Here is a 20,157-nt window from a genome sequence, read left to right on the forward strand (position 1 = left end):
TCTAGGAGATATTTTTAATGCCGGTAAAAAATATCTCCTAGAAAAGTATTGTATAATTAATAGAGTATACCTCACACTATTAGGGGTCCGTATCCGGGGTAAAGTATCATGTATCTAATTAAAACGGTAAGTCGTACATCATGACAAAAACCTATGGACTATAAAAATTCCTTGTAAAAATAATATTGACCCCCCAAGAATAGGCCGATTCTGAGACTTTATCATTTGGAGATGCCAGTTGTAAAAGGTAGTTTATATTGTCTATAGAATTCTTTTTTCTATCCAAAAGGTGGTAAGAATAATACAATCAACATACTCTTATTGAAATAATATTTATAAAGGACTTGATTCATAGATTATAGTTCTTGATTGACACTGACTGATACAATCGACTTTTCATATATTTCAAAGGTCAGGAAACTTGAATACAATTGACAAAATTTTTATGTTTCAATAAATAGTAGTTTATCGTCATAGAAGTTATAACAAAGGCTTTACAAATGAAAATTCCAAGTAAACTTATTTCCAAAATCAAATGGCAAAATCTAATCAAAAGATGGTAAGTTTGAAAGTCATTATAATATTTTTGTAGATAGACAAACATAGTACATGTCTTATTCTTTTGCAAAGGAAATCAGACAGTCCGCCCATGCTCTTTGATTGCGGTCCAGATTTAGAAGACCGTGGAATATGCGGCGTTGAGGCATGTAATGCAGATAAATGTTATGAAGAACCACGTGTAGTGATTGTTGGTGCTGGAATGGCAGGTCTATCAGCCGCTGCTCGATTATCTCAACGGGGTATCAACAATATTGTGGTACTGGAAGCATATGAAAGGTACAATTTATTTGACAGCCTGCTTGACCTATGACCCACCTGTTTCTCACATGCATTGACTTTTTCAGACCCGGGGGCCGAATACTTTCATGTTGGCTAGGTGATATTGTTGCTGAACTGGGTGCCAGTTGGCAACCTAAAAACGTATCAACTCATCCAATCTATTCTTTATCTACTTTTGAAGACCCTCCTCGGCCAGGAGTGCCTGGTGTAGAGCATCCCCGAGGTTTATTTAATAATGTCGTCTCTGGTAAAATGCCCTTCCCTTCAACGATTACAGCATATCATAAATTCCGTCAGATTGAAGAGGAAGCTGCCCAAATATATTGTCTCGGTGGAAATAAACAGCAAGGCTCTCTTATTAATTTTATGAGCTTAAGAATTCAACAAGAACTACATGAATATCCCGAAGAACAGCAGCATGATGCTGCTAGGATAATGTTTGGGCTTACACACATGCTACATGCAAGGTGTGGAGATGATATAGGATTACTCTGTGCTGATCATTCTGGATGTTATATGAACATGCCTGGGGGAGACGTTCGCGTTCCTTTAGGCCACGTCGGTATACTCGCACCCTTTTTGCGTCAAATTCCAGAAGGGGCAATACGTTACTGTAAACCTGTAAATTGCATTTACTGGGGTACCTGTATGAAGTCGGGCTGTCGCGCATATGTTTATACAACCGATGGTGAAGAGTTTCAGGCCGACTATGTCATTCTTACCCCATCTATAGGAGTGCTATGTTCGAATGCTGTGAAACTTTTCTGTCCCTCGCTTCCTGCCGGTAAAGTGGATGCTTTAAAATGTTTATGTTTAGGCGCTTGTAACAAAGTATACCTAGAATACTATCGTCCGTTTTGGTATTGGCACAAAGGTGACATTAATTTTAAATTTGAGCCATGTTCAATAGTAGATCGTTGTGATTGGACTCGGGGAATAAAGTCTATAGAAATGGTACCAAGTAGCAAGCATGTTCTCAGTATATTAGTAGAAGGACCAGAAGCTGCTGTGATGGAAAATTTAACGGATAAAGATGTAGCTGAAGGTGTAACAGAGATTTTAAGGATGTATACAGGGAACCAGTACATACCATATCCTGCTACTGTGTTACGATCCTTTTGGTCTTCTGATCCTTATTTCCTGGGAGCGTATTCGACTGACTGTGCCAATACTGATGGGTACGCGCAAAGATGTCTTGCGTGTCCTGTTCCGGGACCGAGTGAACCAATACCACCCATACTGTTATTTGCTGGTGAGGCAACGGTACCTGGTATGAACGGAACAGTCGCTGCAGCTCGCCTGAGCGGGATAAGAGAAGCTGAAAGAATTGTAAAACTAACTTTACAGTATAAAGGTCCACCCTTACCCTACGGGTGGTGTACTCCATGTCCACCATGTGAACCAAAGAAACAAAAGATGAAGGCTTAAATTGTCGCCTTCCTGCGCACTATAGTATTTTGTGTTTGTCCGTAAACACTACCTTTGTATTACATTGTTATATCTGAATTATTTTTACAAAAACTATTTCGTAAAAAAATATATCTTATTTATTAATTTTGAGTAATTTTGTTTAAAGCGCTCAATTATATTTTATTTGTTGAATGTTTATAATGAAACACGCTGTAAAATTTCCGTTAAATATTAAATAGTATTTTATCCATTGTTTACGATAATTATCGAAATTTATGATATGAAATAAAACTCTGGCACGGTGCTTTGGCATACGCAGGACAGCGGCGCCAATATGTCTGAGACTGGCTAAGTGAAAATAGGATTTTAATACTAGGATTGTCTTTGAATTAAATCGGATATGTTTCGAAATTAACAGTTATTTACGTTATGTGAATAATCTTTTCTAGTTTAGAAATAACATTATCAAATTGTTGCAGTAATTGGTGTCATGAAGTGTAATAAATCACAAATTAAGGCGTCAAATGTATGCAAAATGTAATGCAATGTATAAAATAAAAAGCTACATTTTTATTTCAAACTTGAAAATATGCATTTAAAAGTATTTTGATACAGAGCTCGCTCTGCTAAAAGTCCCCGTTGAATAGCAACGTTTCACTTTGCATAAGTTAAATGAGTTCGCTGTATAAATTAATATTTGAATTTATTTTCATATCTAATCCAAATTATTTACCATTCACATATAAATTTTAATAGCATATTTACAGCTTAAATCACTTTTTTAGATTGACTAAAAGCTTAAATTTAATACTCACAAGAACATTGCTAGTGTGTTTGAACAACGATCAGTAATGAATTGCGTAGCGTAGCCCCTGGGAGTGCGTTGCAGATGGCGGGTTGCGGGCTCAAGAAGGCGAGATGCGTGACGTGACGCAACGCGCAAGACCGTCCCCCGCGCAGTGCGTGTCCCTCCGTTTCAGGCAGTTTGCAAAAAACATCGATTCGGTGAGGTTGCACCAGCAGGTGGTGTGCATCGTGGTTTTCGGTGCGTGGTGTTATTGCAAGCGAGAGGTGCGGCGCCACGCGCAGCCCGGGCGTTAGTTGCTCGCTGGGTGCGATTGGCGCGGGTCGCCTTGCTAGGTTTCATACGGTTGCGTTCGCACAGGTACACGAGCCCTTATTATCACTTAATCATACCATTTCAACCCTGCTTTTTAAGTTAATGTAGTGATGCGAAAAGACAGGAAGCCCTCAAGGTAAGGTACAAATTAACGCTAATTAAATTAATTGAATTAAAGGAGTAGTTATATTTTTTTGTTAATTAAAATCATTATGTATTTGTTAAATCCCATTTTGTTTGAATAGAGCATGAAATAATTCATTTAATTAGTTTTATTATATTTGTATGGCTTATATGCGTTGTCCAATCGAATGATTAAGAAAAGAAAGCAATATAGCACTGGCCACATGCCAACTGTCATCTGCGTTTCTTTTGCAAGAAAATATTTTCGATAGTGAGTTATTAAAAGTATTTAAAATATCTAGGGATACAATAATACGCGGTTATTTCGTGGCGCGTTCAATATTTCAGCAACAGTGCGATATTTATCACGATATTTCTTCATTTACAAGGGTCGTGACATTCGTGTAATGTATCGTCCTTTTTTTACGTTTCGCCTGAAATGTACTGACTTTTTGTTATAAATTATTATCCTATATAATATATTGAGTTATTCTTCAGTTTTGTATTAATAATATTGTTAGGAAAGTATTATTTATTTATTTATTCCAGTAAATTTTTCTATCTTAACAGTTACTACTTATGCGAGGATTAAGGATGTATACAGGGAACATGTTATGATAAATCTATAAAATAAACTTACAAACATCATTTCTTATGTAGTATGATTTTAGTAATTTTATATTACTGTCAATTATAAGCAAGTTTTCAATTTTCACTTCACATTGTCAATTAAAGCGATTGGATGATACCGCACGCCTCTGTACTGCAGCCATTTGCGACGCATAGCTAATCAAGTTTTATATTCTAAAAGCTCACAAAAAAGAATTTCAATACTTTTCATACGTTACGTTCTTTTACGTTACATAAAGTTTAATATTTATAGTATAATTTCAATCAAAATTTTAACATAAAAACAATTTTGTTTTAATCGATACAAATAATCAAGCACAGCTCTTCTTAGCTACATAATCGTAAGGTTAAGGTGAAATAATCTAAAACGGAACTGAGGAGCTAAGATGAATTAAGATTGTGTATTCAGGAATACATTTTATTTCATGTTAAATACTTAAATTAAGACCTCTAAAGCCTATAATCATTTCTCTTCTTTCTTCTACTTAAACTGACACGAGTGATGAGGCTATAAATTCCACATAATTGTTGCTATGGACTATAAAAATGCCTGAATGTATTTGGACTATATTTGGTAACTTAAAGAGGTTCAAGGCGATACATGGGAGGCTGTTTGATGGCTGGAATGTTAATATGGTCGATAAGGATAATGTAAAGGGGTATATCAGAACATTGCCTATTAATCTGCTTAAAGTTACTCTACTAATTTAACTGTAGATCGCAGAAGTTTAGCTATTTAAATCTGCATAAACTACAGTACATTTGTTGACATGGAAATTCTAGAATCATAAATAATTAGTAGTTTTGGAAAATGCTACGACATACAACACTTCAGTATCAAAGAATGCGTTGGTTAATGATGTGTTTAATTTATTGATAAGCTTAAGTATACATATATTTATAATTTGAACAATTGCAGCGTACGCCATTACATAATGAATATTTTTAGTTCAAGTTCTATAAGCTTTTTACTTGTTGCTTACATAAGAATTCTTAAAGTTAAAGGGTCTTTAAAACTGTAGATAAATTATAGAACGCAAAATGATATTGTACAAAAACTTTCAGCATTCGTTATAAAACTATTTGTCTTGATCGATTCGTGAAATGAGAAACTTGATATTTTGGTATCGTTTTAGTATTAGAAGTGTAGAAACTAATTAAAACTACGAACTGTTAGATAATAATTGTAATATGCATCTTAAGCACTTGTGAAATATCCCCAATTATATAAATCGTTGCAAAACACTTTTCCAATATAACGAGCTATCGAGTTCACGCTACTCCATTAAAACGTCGACTATATTTGATTTGCAGTTTCATGAGTGTTGTTTATATGGATAAACTGAAATTCACATATTGATTAGATGGTTAAATGTTGTTTGACGTTGTTTTGTTTTCATATGTCAATACAGTTAGAACAATTGTTTGTTTGTACAATAGTTCTGCATTGTGTACAATTCTTAAGATAAACATTTTTTAACCATTTGATTTACTTATGCTGACGATGTGGTTTCTCCATCAGATGCCATCTGCATCCAGCAACACCTTAACCAGTTCTTACCCATTTTAAATACATGCCGTACCTACTACAACGAATTGCGGAAACAATTTTCTTACGCTAAGACAATGCCGTAATTGATTTGATTGTCCTCAGATAAAATTCGCTAGAGAGCTGAAATCCTTCCAACTCTTATAAACTTTCATATTCCTGACAGGTCTCTTCGCTCATGCATTAGATTTGATTTACCTATTACGCGTATGGCTTTTGTTTTCGTGCTTCTCTACTGCTTTCAAGCGCCGGTTAAATAGAAATTAAATCACTTTTGTAATTATTTTGTTTTTATGTATGTACATTTCTGTTTACATTTTGTGTCTTTTATTGTATTTCTGTTTGAGCTGTTTTTCTAACATTTATAACATCTTTTCTCTTCTGTGAAACATTTCAGGTACGCTTCTATAAATGTAAAACAAATATCAATATTGTATTTGTGACGTGTCTGTCATGTTTCCTAATTGAATAAATAAATATATACATTTATTACTTTCACAGCTGTGATGACGTTATGGATAAGAATTCAGTGATATATAGATATAATAAATATTTTCGAGAAATTACTATTTTGGTAATGTGTTTGTCACGTCCTTTATTAACAGCTCCAAATATCCCATTTATAAGTATCTTCTCGTACATTCTTTTGCGCGCTTATTCAAGATGGTGTTCGTACAATATGTACACCACAATGTTTAACCCTATATATACGTAGAAACTATTATGATATATTCACTAACTAATTTATTTCTTTAGTGATATACTGAACACGACGGGTGATATAAAGTATTTTTAGATTTTAATGCATTCATATCTGTACCGCGTGTAAATTTTATAATTTAATATAATTATCGGCAATAATCTCGTAAGTTGCTTTTTTGCTACAAAATTTCTGTAACTTTTTTACTTGTCTTTGCATCAAAATTAATTAAGAGCGATTAAAGCCGTACGATACAGTACAAAGGAACGTACTTTTATGAATTCGGTCAAATCGGTTAATGAGAGTTCAGCTTTGAAGATACAAAAGCCTCGAGCAATGCAATATGAAAATATTCCCCACACTTATTTTGTAATAAGTATTGTTCTATGCAACAAATAGGTACCCTTGCCCCGAGTGCGTTGCCAGCCTTTTAAAATACTACATTCTTTTGTATTGGTATATATAAAAGCATATGCGGTACCTGTTATGTACACATAAAATTGTTACAGAGACGATTATTTTAACTCTCAGTTGCGACGTCGAAGTTTGGTGTTTAATGTATGAATGGAAAATAACAAATTACAAACATATACTAGACAATTTAAAATTCTTAGCGCTAATAAGCAGTTAATTCCAGATGACCGCACAAAAGTAATTGTTTCAATTCCCAAATTCCAATAAATCACGAGAGACACATTTCTGCATTTAATTCCCTGATCATTCCTTCTGTGCCTGAACTACAAACCATCGTTATATCTCAGGGTATTTAGAAACAGTAGTTTTGAAACATGTTCTTGTATCATTTGTTCACTTGGGTTGTATTATTGATTAAAGTTTGATTGATATTCGTGAATACAGGCGTTAGTGATAGCCACAAAATCGAAACAGTGTAAAGTCAGGTTACCCAAACATTGCTATGTCAACGTTTAAAACACTTTGAACCTTGCTAAATAAACCATACCACGTCAGGAATACCACTACAAAAATACGTGGAGCAAATACGACTAATCCATTTATCTTTTGCACTAACATTTTATTTGACAGAAAGTAAGCAATGAGCACTGTTATCATAGCAAAAAGAGCGAATTGCACTGTGTTGTTTTTAAAGTCGCTACTCGCTACTACAAATTTAGTTTTTAAATTTATCGAACTTCCAATAACTCGAGTAAGCTTTTGTTTAAATTTTAATTAAAAGCCTAAAAATATTTTGAATCAATTTTTGATTTTTTTATTTGTTGTCTTTGTCACCGTAACTTCGTTTAGTATCACTGTTTGAAACCTCTTCTGGGGTAAATACTTCCTCCAGCTTTTTCAAAACTATCGATGGCTTTTTTCTGCGGCAGCTGTTAACGTTTCTATATCTTCTGTCCTCCTGTATCTTGGGCCTTGACCTTGGCCTTCTTCTCCTTCTTTCCTTTGTTCCTTCCCATATTAGAGTTGTTCTTAAAGTTCAAATTTATATTTGCGGCTTGAAAAAAATTTTAAAATTAGGATGTTATGAGGTCGTACGAACTGTCATGTCATCCAAAATCGTACACATGACATATATCATACGTCAAGGGTTGATCGATTTCGCCTACTTCATACTCGGGTTGATCAATGCAATAGATATAGAAACCCGAGGCTACTGAATGTATTACCATGAACTATTCGAAACATAAACTACGTTCGAACAAGATATCAGAAATTCAACTTAGTTCAATGATTAAGTCAAAACATTGAGAATTTGCTGTGAGGAGAAACTGCAAATTGTCACTTTAGTTTTAGTGGTGCTGACGTTTGGGGCAATCGAGATAATCCCAAGAGATGCAATTTCCCTTTTTGCCTAATTGCACTGAAGGCTTCACCGGTCTGAAAGGGCGGCCGGGGGCCTATCTGTATCTTTTTTATTCTTACTAGTTTATTCAATTATCTCTAGTGGCGGATTATTTACTTAACTTGAATAAAGAACGACAACTTAACTATTATTTTAATTTCAAATTAAGTATAAATTACCCAACGACTGAAAACTAACATACTCAAAGTTGCAAGAATTGCACTTATATAAATATAATATATTAACTATCAATTTGAAATTAAACTATCAAAAAGAGATAAGAAAAATAAAATGTAATATATATATGCAAGTGTATTCCGAAATTACAATAGTTTTCTAAAAATAGACAATAGCAGATATTGTCCTTATCGAGAGAAAATGCAATAAACGATCTATCGTCAGCCCGCCAGTTTTCCTGTTTGTTATTTTCTATCGACTGAGAAGCAATTACGACAAATTGAACTAGAAATATTCTGAACTGAATAATGGTGGTAGAATGCTAATGCCTATTGTTCAGAAATAGATCACATAGAATATTCCTTTGGATGTGAGACTAAACATTTCGTCCACACATTACGTAACTACTGAGCTACTGTAAAACCAAAAATATTACGTTTCATTGATGAATTACATGTAACATAATATAACACACCTAATAAACAACACAATAATGAAAAATAATAATTGTAAAAATAAAATAATTTGTCGAAATACTGTTAACATTCATCCAATTTTACATACTTGGATGTATGTACAATTAATATAACTATTACCATGGACTGCAAAAAAAAAACAAAAGTATTACCAAGAGAGAACCGGATACTCTAGCCAAGCCGGTAATGGTAGGGAAAAGTGATGGAAGGACAAGTTGGGGTCGATTTAAGAAAATTTTTAAAAAGAGCAAATTAAGACAATTATAGATCTCAATGCACTGAGACAAATTGAGTGGTGTAGAGGCAGTAAGTCGACGTATCGGTTAGGGCTTTTCAAAACAGGCACGACCCTTAATAATGAAGACTAAGAAACATAAAATAACTATTAAAATGCCAAATTACTATACCCTCAGATATAGACAGGCGTGTTGTCGCTAAAAACCAGGAGATTTATTCTTGAAATCGTGTAGCGCTTGGAGAATTAGTTCTCAATCATTGTTTTAAACTCAGTTTTCAGAATTATAAGTTTTGTTACTTAACATTATTACATACAGACTGTTCATGAATTTTACGCTTTACATAATAACATTAGCTGTGTTGTTGTTCTCAGTATTTGTTGTGTTGTTCTTAGCATGCGATTCTTATCTTTGTAGTCGTAGTAGTAAGCACAGATGCACGCATTTAATAGTCAATTTAATTACTAATATTATCACTGTACAATCAATTGTACAGTGATAATATTTAGTAGAATATTTTGAAAATTTATTTATATATAATTTGACTGTGTTACGGTAACAATTTCCTAGTAATTTCTTCCTTAAATCTATCAAATCATTTTAGTACGTGAAACATGTTTGTGACATGAAATAAGAATCTTAGAAATGCGATGGTATATCACAAAAGATGCTGAAATCGATGTATATCAGGCATAGAAAGCTGATTAGCTACTCGTAAAGTAAAGAGAAATTATGATAGACCCAGACGAACCTACACATAACTTATAATTTATTAATATATCATACGCTAAAACAAAAAACATTTATCTTATTTAAGGAGTTTTAAAATCATTACAAACTACTAAATCTTTCTTTTGTTACAGGTGCAAGGAACTCATAACGTTCCCAAACTACTTCGGCGCCACTTGCATATAAAGTGCATGAAACACTTTAATTATAAAAGTTTAAGGTTTAAGTAAACACAATTAAGAAACTTTATTGATGAACGTTATTATCCCAGTGTACCAAATTTAAACAAAACAAAATTTGTTTATTGTTTCGGAGCGCTGGTAAACAATTCAACGATGTTATAAAGGTCAGTATTATATAATATGTTACATATAAAGGTTTTAGCATATTTGAGTGTGACCATTGAATTTTGGATTTAATTTTAAAAAGTTGAGATAAAACCAGAGATATCTCAACAGTCTAACGTTAATCAACATAATAAGTAAGTTGAAGAACATAATATACAATTGTTGCAATCCTAATCAAGACTGCTATTTTTACATTTATACAAACCACAGCGGTTTTTTTTATGTAACAAATTTTTATCTTAATATATTATTCTGTACAAAAAATAAATTAAATGAAATACATAAGAATATGTATAAAAACTTAACATTCATTAGGGATATTTTTCTTTAGCGGTCAGATCTCTAAACATATTAGTGCAATGTTTCCGAATGTGAGGCCTATCCTGCAAAGGGAGGCAATTCGATTGTAAAGAGGGGCAATTGAAATTAGTAATGAGACAATGTGGAGACTTGAAACTGAAGCTAACCAAATTGAAAGCTAATATAAAATCACCCTGAAGCACGCATCAAGCTAATGCATCACTAAATTAATATAGAAAATACGTTATTAAATTAAAAAAAAAATGGAATTTGAATTTCACTTGCCTTATGTTTTGAAAATTTACATATCTTTTAATTATAATATAATTTTTGAATTTATTAATTATGTATTTTACGTAGGAGGAGCATACAAATTTTAGGCTGGAGTATGGCACAAAAAAGGTTGGGAAACACTGCACTAGTAATAACATGTAAATAATTTTAACTTCAGACGTAGAGAGATACAATTAATCTCCGAACAAGACTAAAACTACTTTGTAATAAGCGTACTTGGAATAGGCAAATGGGATTTTCCAATTTCATTAATCTGTTTCCCGAATCAAATGGGATTACTCCGAATTAAGTACTTATCTATTATTGTATTGGCCCCTCTCCAAATGTCGCGACACTTGCCGTGGCCTTCGACAAGGTTAATTATTTATAACATTCACAATTGCTGTTTAGATGACAGCTTACGCCTTTTACGTCCATGCTGCAGCGTAAAATATTTTTTAATACAGTTGCTCAAAAAGTGGCATATTGCAGGGAGGTATAGCGTTCGGAAAGTGGGCTATTACACACTCGTGCTTTTTCTTTGCCATTCCCGCACTCGTGCGTTTTCTTTGCCAACTGTCAAAACAATGTGTATTAAAAAGAAAAAACCAACCACGAAGGTTTTATTAAAAAGATTCATAGAAGTTTTTATGATATATGATTTCTAAATATTATAATAATTGGATTCAATAAGTTCGGTTAGGTTTCTTTTCATTTCATATCAATTACAAAAATATTAAAAAGAATTTTATAATATATGCAAATACGTATTTTTAAAAAGTTTACTAATAATTGGATTCAATATCAATAAAAAAAATATTAAAAAAGAAAAAACTAACCATGAAGTTTTTACTAAAAAAAATCACAGAAGTTCTTATGACTCATGCAAATATTTTAAAAAGAAGCTACTATTTGTTTCAATATCAGATTTAATAATTGGACTCAATAAGTTAGATTTGGTTTTCTTTTAATAAAAATAGTCTACTGAAGAATTGGCTGTATGGGGGAAGTTCCCTTTGCCTACCCAGAATGGGTGAAGAAAAGAAAAAACAAGCATTGCTCATATTCTTTGCGGTTGGCGCCATTTTCCAAAAAATTTCTTTCGAGTTGAGTTATTTGTTGGACAAAATGAGTAATTTCGACGATATTTTATTTGAATGAATACCACCCGAACGCAGTACAATTGCATAAAATGCTTCGGAGAACAATTTACCGGAAACATATAAGTCGCTACATATCTACGTGCAACGAATTTATTCCGTAGAGAGAAGAGAAAAAAAGCAAATAGTTTAATTAAATTGCTTAATTTTTTCGCAACTGTATTAAAAATAGTCGTTCAGTACACGTGCGGAACCGTCATTGCAACTTGTCCCGACTGTCAACCCTCACCTTCGGCTGCGCCTCGGCTCGGGTAGACATTCGTCGGAACTCGTTGCAATGACAGGCTTTCCGCACTTGTAATGAAATATACTATTTTTAAATCACAACTTCGAGTATAAGCCACACTGTTTTGAGTTTCTATAATTTGTCAGTATAATAATATCTAACATTATCTTTCATTAAAAGTGATTTGTTAAAAACTTAAATATATTTTAAGAGGATTTTACATCAGAGTGACAGAGTGTTTTGCCAGTACTCACCTAATCGACCTGGTAAGAAATTAAAGTTTAGTCCTATGTTTACAGTTATGTACGTTAGTATTTTCTTACTGTATTGCGATACTTATTCGTTGAGCGAAGAAAAAACCAGTTCTAGGTTCACGTTATATCTATCAAGCGTCTACTCTATCTTTCTATCTATATTTAATTGGCGCCTGTGCATTTGAACCCCAAGAGTCTATATTCCAAAATCAAAGTTGGGGGAGGGATTAAGGCCTCTCTAAAATGGAGCTAGCGTTTAACATATAAAATTAAATTAAATGTCTCGCCCTCAGGACTAATTTTAGTTTAGTTTACTTATATACAACAAAATTAACAACGCAAATAAACATACATAGCCCATCAAAATCATATTGAAAACGATCGTTAACTTGATTCATGAATATTAATTGAAGTCCTATCTTAATTTCAATTGCATTTATTCGAATGATTTAAAACTGTGAACTGTCAAATGTCAACGCTTGATAATTTATTGCCTGTGGAATATATAGCTATGAGGCATGTGATGCTTGTTCAGACCATTTAATCGTCCGTATTGGCTTCGATTGAACATGGATAGTCGATTTTGGTCAGCGACGGCCTTTGTGCCACTTGCTGATTCGAATATTGCTCATTCTATTTATTTAATTGTGGATATTGATCAAGAAAGTTATATTACCAATTTTTACAATGGCTTTAAGTTATTTTGTTACAGATGATTCATTATTTATTTCCCATTCGAGCGTGGCAACTTGTGATTAAATCTTATCATTACAAATCTGTAATTTAAATTATGAAATGGCTTATTGAATCATCCACCTCTAACAATAGTTTAAGATCCGGAAATGATGTTTTTATTACGTGTTATAACAACGAGTAACAAGTAGTTTCGTTGAGGCCAGTTGGAACTTTTATGAACCATTTAATAGCTTATGAATGTTTTAATGACGCTTTATTTTCATATGACAGTAATTTTCATGACAAGATAGTAAATGTGAGCAGTGAATAATGTGAATGTATGTAATTTACGGGTCGCGGGTCGACACAGTCTTTGTTCAGAAGGCGTGGCATTGTACTTCAATCAACAACAGGAAATTATGGCTAATTTCCATTATAGCAGGCTTTTTGCCTTTACTAACGTTGTATGTTTATCAGCACTTTACGTTTAACTTTTATATTAAGCGTACTATACTAGCGTAGGTATATTTCTACACAAATTTCTAGTAGTAGTTAGTCTAAAAACACCAATGAATCTAATCGAAACATTCGCTTTAATAGAATTATTACTAACATTACATTATCATTCATCATCATCATTATCAGGTGAGCCTCCTTCCCGTTTGCCCCCTGTTCTATAAAAAAAACAATAATATTTTAAAATAGTACTATGTAGTAAGGGAGCAAAAATACATCAAAATACGAACAAAATAATCTGGCAAAGAGACTTTTTTATCTTTGGTTTTCAATTTAAATTGTCTCAAATCGTGTTGAAGATCACAAAGAGTTCAGAAATGTCGTCTGCTCCTATAACAATGTATGCGATGGCAAGAATTTTCTCGCGAAACATTGTGCTAGTTTCTACCCGTAATGGGAAATCTGAGTGTGCATAATCTTTTCAATTTAGAACAAAGGACTCTTTACGGAGTGAAACCAATTTAAAAATGTAGTCACATTCATTATCACCGTTTTGGTGTTATCTCAGGGCAGGGCTTCGCCTTATTATAGTTACAAATATGCGTCTTTGAACATTTTTAATTACCAATTTTATAACAACCCCTTACATATAGTACTCTGTACATAAATCGATGCTATATATAAATATGAAACTTATATATCCGTCTTTTATTTTAGTGGTCAGTTAATAAATATACACGACCAAATTAGACTTAGTTAAATAAATTAAATCACACAAGTTAGTTAGTTAAATGTATTACATTTTTTTTTGTTTGTTTGGTCCCTTTTGTAAATCTTTGAATCTTTTGTAGTACATATAATGTATGATGTATTCCATCTTTGGCTATATTTTCAGTGTATTTGTTTGTAATTATATGTATGTACGTAGGAAACCAACTGGGCCATGGGTTGGTTGGGGCCAAAGAAATGTTTTCTTAAATTCGCCGATAACTTGGCTCATATGCCAAGATGCAATTTCGGACTAAACGTGACCAAACATGAATATCCTCAAAGCTTCAAGGTTTTTGTGAAAATACAATTTAAGTTTGCCTTAATATGTATTGGGCTTTGTGAAGGAAATTCGTAAAATGTTTGTATTTCTATGTTTATGTAAACACCAACAACACGGATAAGAAAACTTATCATTTCTTATGAGATTTTCCCTTTTTTTTCTTCTTTTATGTTTTATATTAATACTATTTTTAGTTTATACTATGCCAAAAAATTAGTGTAACTCATTAAAATAATTTAGGTGTATTTTTAGAATATTATATTAGGGCATAAATAGGGCATTAAATAAATTGCATGAGGGTTAAAAGACGATTGATTCATTTAAAATGCATTGTCTAAATAATTCATATAAGTCTTTTCTGATGCTTACATTTATAAACTTAACAAGTAACACAAAAGCAGCTCCCAGCGTATGAAAAAGATTTGTCCTGCTTATCTTTGAGTCCTGCATCTTCAGTATTATATACTTGTACATTAAATTTGTAACAAATAATAGGGTACTTTAAAAACTAGTTGTGACTTCAATATTATTCTTTTAAAAATATAACGAAATGGAGCGTAAATAATGTCGCTTGAGCTATAAGTACACAAAGCAATGTTGAAACACAGAAATTTTCCAGACGGTTTAAACTGTATAGTTTAAATTTATACCGCTTACAAACTTGATTATTTTATTTTAATATATTCATTCATATTTTAGTAATCTAATGAATAACTTAATTTTAAATTTGATTTGCAATGCAATGCATTGTAACTAATCAAATCAATCAAAAAAGTACTTAATTTTACATATTTGATTTAATCACCAGTTACAAATTGAACATGTCAAACATACAACCATATTCTAATCCTGTTGATAAATATAGTTTAAAAAGATCGTGAATTTTAAACACATAATTTTAGTATGATAATATTGCAAATAGAATAATAATAATAATTTATTTCAAGTTTGTTTTACAAAGCTTATATCTAATTGCGCTAGTTATATTAACAAAATTAGTCAGTTTTTCTGACGCTGAACTATGTGAGAACCTGTATTTCAGCATACTGCGCCTAACCCCTTAAATATATGAGAAAGATGAACACATAGAACGCTTCGCTTGTTTGTGATTGCTGGACAGTGTAGCCTGAATAAATGTTTCAATCATCTCAAGTACTTTCTGTGTATTGTTCTCCAAGCCGTTGCATGACGATTTATCTACATTGAAACTACACCATCTTGAGAGCAGGCGGAAGCGACCGCTTAACACTGCAAAACGAGGCATGGGACTCTTGTATAATATTAGTATAAATCAGTATAAAAAAGCTAAAGCCCTCCATCGTCCTCAGCCTTAAATAGCTCGTTGAGCTTTTGAACTTCAATGATTTATAAGGCGGTATCAAGTCTAAAGTGTAGTAGGAAGGGAGCAATGAAATTTTATGCGGTTTTTACAACCGAACGGAGATTAATATGATTAAAGGAAGCCATTCACGGATTAAGTTATTTGACTGAAAGACTGTGATTTTTAATGATACAAATATTGTATTTATACAACTGGATCGTATTACTTGTGTTTGTTGATACAGAAGTGGACAGATGTTTGGCTACATTCCCACCTTATGTTTAGTGAGATGTGGCCTATTGAAGGGCACGCTAGATGCCTATTTAGCCATTGCTTAAATGTACCCATATTACACTGTCTAGGGAAGATGGAAGGAGACAGGGAGTTTCTTTCTAGATGCAGCGATCTTTGCTGTTTTCCTTAATTTCCTTTTTTTCTACAAAAATAAATACTTCTCTTTTACTTTAATGACAGAAAAGACATCTTTATCAATTGAGTAAAATTATATCCAATGTACATATATTTAAAATATTCAATAGTTATAAAATAATCTTCAACAATCAGGGTGCGTAATAAGCGAAAAAAACAATATTGAATATAAAATTAAGTTATCCAATGTAACCTATTTTCGATTATAACAAAATTTATACAATTATATAATGAACAGGTTTTATTTTGTTTCATGTTTTAGTTATACTTTTTCGGCAAGTGTATTTGCCTTCTAATACAAAACAATTGCTCCTTTACTAAGAGTCTAATCAGAAGTTGTATGTGCTTGAAAACCTATTTGTATAAAATACTAAACTAAATGTGTATATGATACTCTAGTCGTGTGATCCAAATTTCACAGATTGATTTAACCTTTAAGTGTAACATTAAATCGATGTTGTTTTTGGCGAACAATTTGCGTGATGCGGGGCGAGGGGAGGGGGGCTGTGACGCACGCGGACCTCTCCGAGGGCGGGGTCTCTACGTCACGTGTAACGGTTGATTATCCTCGTGGATGTTGAATGTTACATCTTATGATTTGATATAGAGTTAAAACACGGTTAAATCTTTTTTTGTATTGGTTTATATAATACTATAAAAATTATGATTACTATATACACTAATCTTCCTTTTTTCTTTAGATATAGACAACGTAAGGATTTTGGGTTACCTAAATTCGTACGTTGTATAAAACAAACTCGTTCCCCTAAGTTCGCGAGCTCCACACACTTGTGAGTATGTAAATTAAAAATACGTTAGCTTAAGCATAAGCATGAGAATAGTCGGCCTGAAATAGATTTTTCTTTCTGTGAGTGGGTTCACTTGCTCTCACAGTTAAGGCAAACATCGTGAGGCAAGTTTTTGACCCAAAAATCAACTTGTGACATTTAAAAATAAATTGAGGACGGTATCAATATAGGATACTACAACCATACAATGGGTGTGTATATACACAGCTTAATTATCTTTTAAGATATTTGGAGAATTCAAAAACATTATTTGTTTACATGGTACATTCACTTACTAGCGCTTTTTAAAGAAGAATTTTAAATTTGTGTAGTGGCAGGGAAAATATTTTTACAATTTTTCACTATAAGTTACGACAATTCTAAAGGCAGGCAAATATTTGCCAGTACTGGTGTTTATTGTACCACTATTTTATATTTCTATAAAACACTATTTTTATAAAATATTTTTGGCGTCGTATATGTAATTTTAAAGTCGTTATTACTGTTAATAAAAACAGATACCACCAATAATATCCTTGGCCCCGTAGAAAAATATGAAGTGAAATATAACGTAGTCATACCATTCTTCAACTTGATTAGACTCGCATATTTCGCAGCAGTTACTACAGCCTACGGCGTAGCAATTAGGTAACTTTGTTTCAGCAACGTATTATTCCCACCTCGATTAAAAAATTAAAAAGTATAAACGCTTATTAAAATAAGAGATAACACTTTTTAATTATATGGGTAAGGTAAGGGTTTATAATTAGTATAAATCAACTCGAAATACTATCACAATATAAAAACGCATTTTTTTTTAAAGACAGTTTAACATGCAAACTGTAAAGCACGCAACACCAGGACAAATATGAAATTCAAAGAAGACAATTAAAAAATGTTTATTACATTCAACAAAAACGTGTTTTAATTGAATATATTAGTCATATTCAAATTCTGAATAAAGTTAGTGCCTGGTATAATGCCTTAATTAATTTCCGTTTTACCTTTAAATGCACTGTAATTTTAAATCGAGTAGAGTTGTGGTGGATTCAAACAGAGATAAATTTGCGGTTGGTTACCACGTTATTGAGTACACTGTAAGTAGGCATAAAATTACACTTAAAATGTAAAAAAAATACAGTTTTTAATCACATGGAGTAGCCTTAATTAAGTATACATATTCTGTCTTCTTCTGTATATATGTGAATACTGTTTTAATTCAGAAGGAGTCATACAGAATTAAAATTATAATGATATAATTAGAAAAGTCTAAGATTAAAGTAATCAGATAGCTCGCTCGAAGCATATTCAAAAGAAATGCCATACCTGATTTTAATTAGTCCACCATTGTATGGCAGCCAATTGAAATGCACCTTAAACCTTTGAACCAGATTGGGTACACCCAAAACAATTAATGTATGATGTAAACTTATCCCTATATACATCCCTATATATAACTAGACATGCTTAAAGAGATCGCTTATTAGCGATAAGGTCACCCATTGCAATGGGTATCTGTATTTTTAATATTATATGTTGTAACTATTTCTTTTTTGCAGTGAATTGTGATCAAGTAAAAATAAAGCCTGTATAATTGGCTTTTTTCCGTCATTTAATATAATTAAAAGTGTTATTAACATGCATCACGCTCAGCAAAAGTACTTAATTTATCATATGCGTGTTTCATAAAGGTTTTAAATTTAAAGAAAATTTTACTACGGATAATATATTCTAATAAACATTTTGACACGTTTATATAATATGAAGCTATAAACTATAATAAATGTTGAAATTTTTATTTGTTTAGTTTTAATTTATTTTAATAATTAATTACATTTTGATTTCATTCAAAATATCAATTTACCTGACTGTTAGTATTAATAACAAGTTGCATGCTTTCTATTTTATAAATAGGTAGTACTTTGAATCTTTGACAACAATTTTAATATTGTATTAAAAATATTACTTTATTCGGAATAGCTAACTAATATGTGTTTTTGAAAATGGCAAACGGAAAATAGTCACTAATTATTTGAAAAAAATATATTTAACAAAAACCGTCTGAAAAAATTATTTAACACGTAGATTGACGTAATCGTTAATGGGCTGCAGTTTGCCGCAAACAAAAAGAGAAAAATTAACCCTTATTCACTAATGGAACTCTTGGAAAGAGGGTAATGGCTGAATTCGTAGTCGTGAAGTAACAAGACTGTTTAGCTTTCTTACCATATATCTTTGCATTTTAAAATTCTATATTTAAACTCTTTGTAGCGAAGTTAGACAATGAAGTGAAGGTACACAACAAAGTTATGTTCAAGGACCAAAATTGTGAAGATATACAAAAATACTAAATGATGAAGTGTGTGCCCTATTTAAATAGATTTAAATAATTAAAACGAGATTAATGATTTTATAGGATTATTTAATATTGTTTTAGTCTAGCAATGGTAGTGATATATATACTATATACCTATTAATAATTAGTTTTAACATGAATCGCTAAGCGCTTATTATTAAGACAATATGCGTTGCTCTCGCGTGCGTTGTTAGTATGTGAAGATTTAATACTCTTATTGAAACTCGCGTATAAACTTATTCATAAAATTTATAAATAGCGGTCGGGGTCGCAGATGTCGCTATCATTTTTTTCCTAATAATAACGTAAATAGTTATGTGTACTTATACTCATACTCATAATTATGTGTCTAATACATGCTGTCGAATCTACGATCTCAGGGATGAGAGTCAATACATCCTGATACCTGATCACTCTGGAGCAGCCATTTTATATTCGCTTCAGGTCATTACAGCTTCTTTCGTACCAGCTAATGCTTCGTTACGGAGTATGTATTGGAGGGCTTATGATCGTTTTGTCTTGGGAAAAATTACATAATCATTTTTAAAAGAAACGTGTACGAGAAAGATTAATTAAGTTATATTAACTCCACTACCAGGAGTTCAATATTACTTAATTAATATTATAATATTAATATAAAAGGTTATTTTTTATTTCGACGTAGTCGCTTTTCAGGATTATACATTTTGTATATACCTTTTTTTAAGCTGACATT

The 20,157-nt window shown here is 32.1% G+C and overlaps 2 protein-coding genes and 1 long non-coding RNA gene across 5 annotated transcripts in view; 2 read left to right on the forward strand and 1 right to left on the reverse strand.

The window, feature by feature from the left end:
- Positions 1-60: 60 nt before the first annotated feature.
- On the forward strand, positions 61-2,309 carry LOC110993598 (protein anon-37Cs-like). The gene is made up of 3 exons (XM_022259928.2): positions 61-559; positions 631-837; positions 906-2,309. Exons 1-3 carry the CDS (start codon positions 501-503, stop codon positions 2,266-2,268), a joined length of 1,629 nt encoding a protein of 542 aa, XP_022115620.2. The 5' UTR covers positions 61-500; the 3' UTR covers positions 2,269-2,309.
- Positions 1,485-3,182, reverse strand: LOC123689352. Its single transcript, XR_006750344.1, has 3 exons — positions 3,066-3,182; positions 1,931-2,158; positions 1,485-1,618 (listed from the first exon to the last, which is right to left on the reverse strand). It is a non-coding gene; the product is annotated as an uncharacterized LOC123689352 (long non-coding RNA).
- A 68-nt stretch (positions 3,183-3,250) lies between these two features.
- LOC110993597 (inactive dipeptidyl peptidase 10) overlaps positions 3,251-20,157 on the forward strand; it is a 75,930-nt gene continuing 59,023 nt past the window's right edge. For 2 of the 3 annotated variants that reach the window (XM_045628935.1, XM_045628937.1), the window contains exons 1-2: positions 3,251-3,506; positions 9,941-10,152. The gene's annotated coding sequence lies outside the window, so the exon portion shown is untranslated. The remainder of the gene's footprint in view (positions 3,507-9,940; positions 10,153-20,157) is intronic. The other variant, XM_045628936.1, reaches the window with a different exon arrangement.

Source organism: Pieris rapae, chromosome 7 (assembly GCF_905147795.1).
Source record: "Pieris rapae chromosome 7, ilPieRapa1.1, whole genome shotgun sequence".
NCBI lineage: Eukaryota > Metazoa > Arthropoda > Insecta > Lepidoptera > Pieridae > Pieris > Pieris rapae.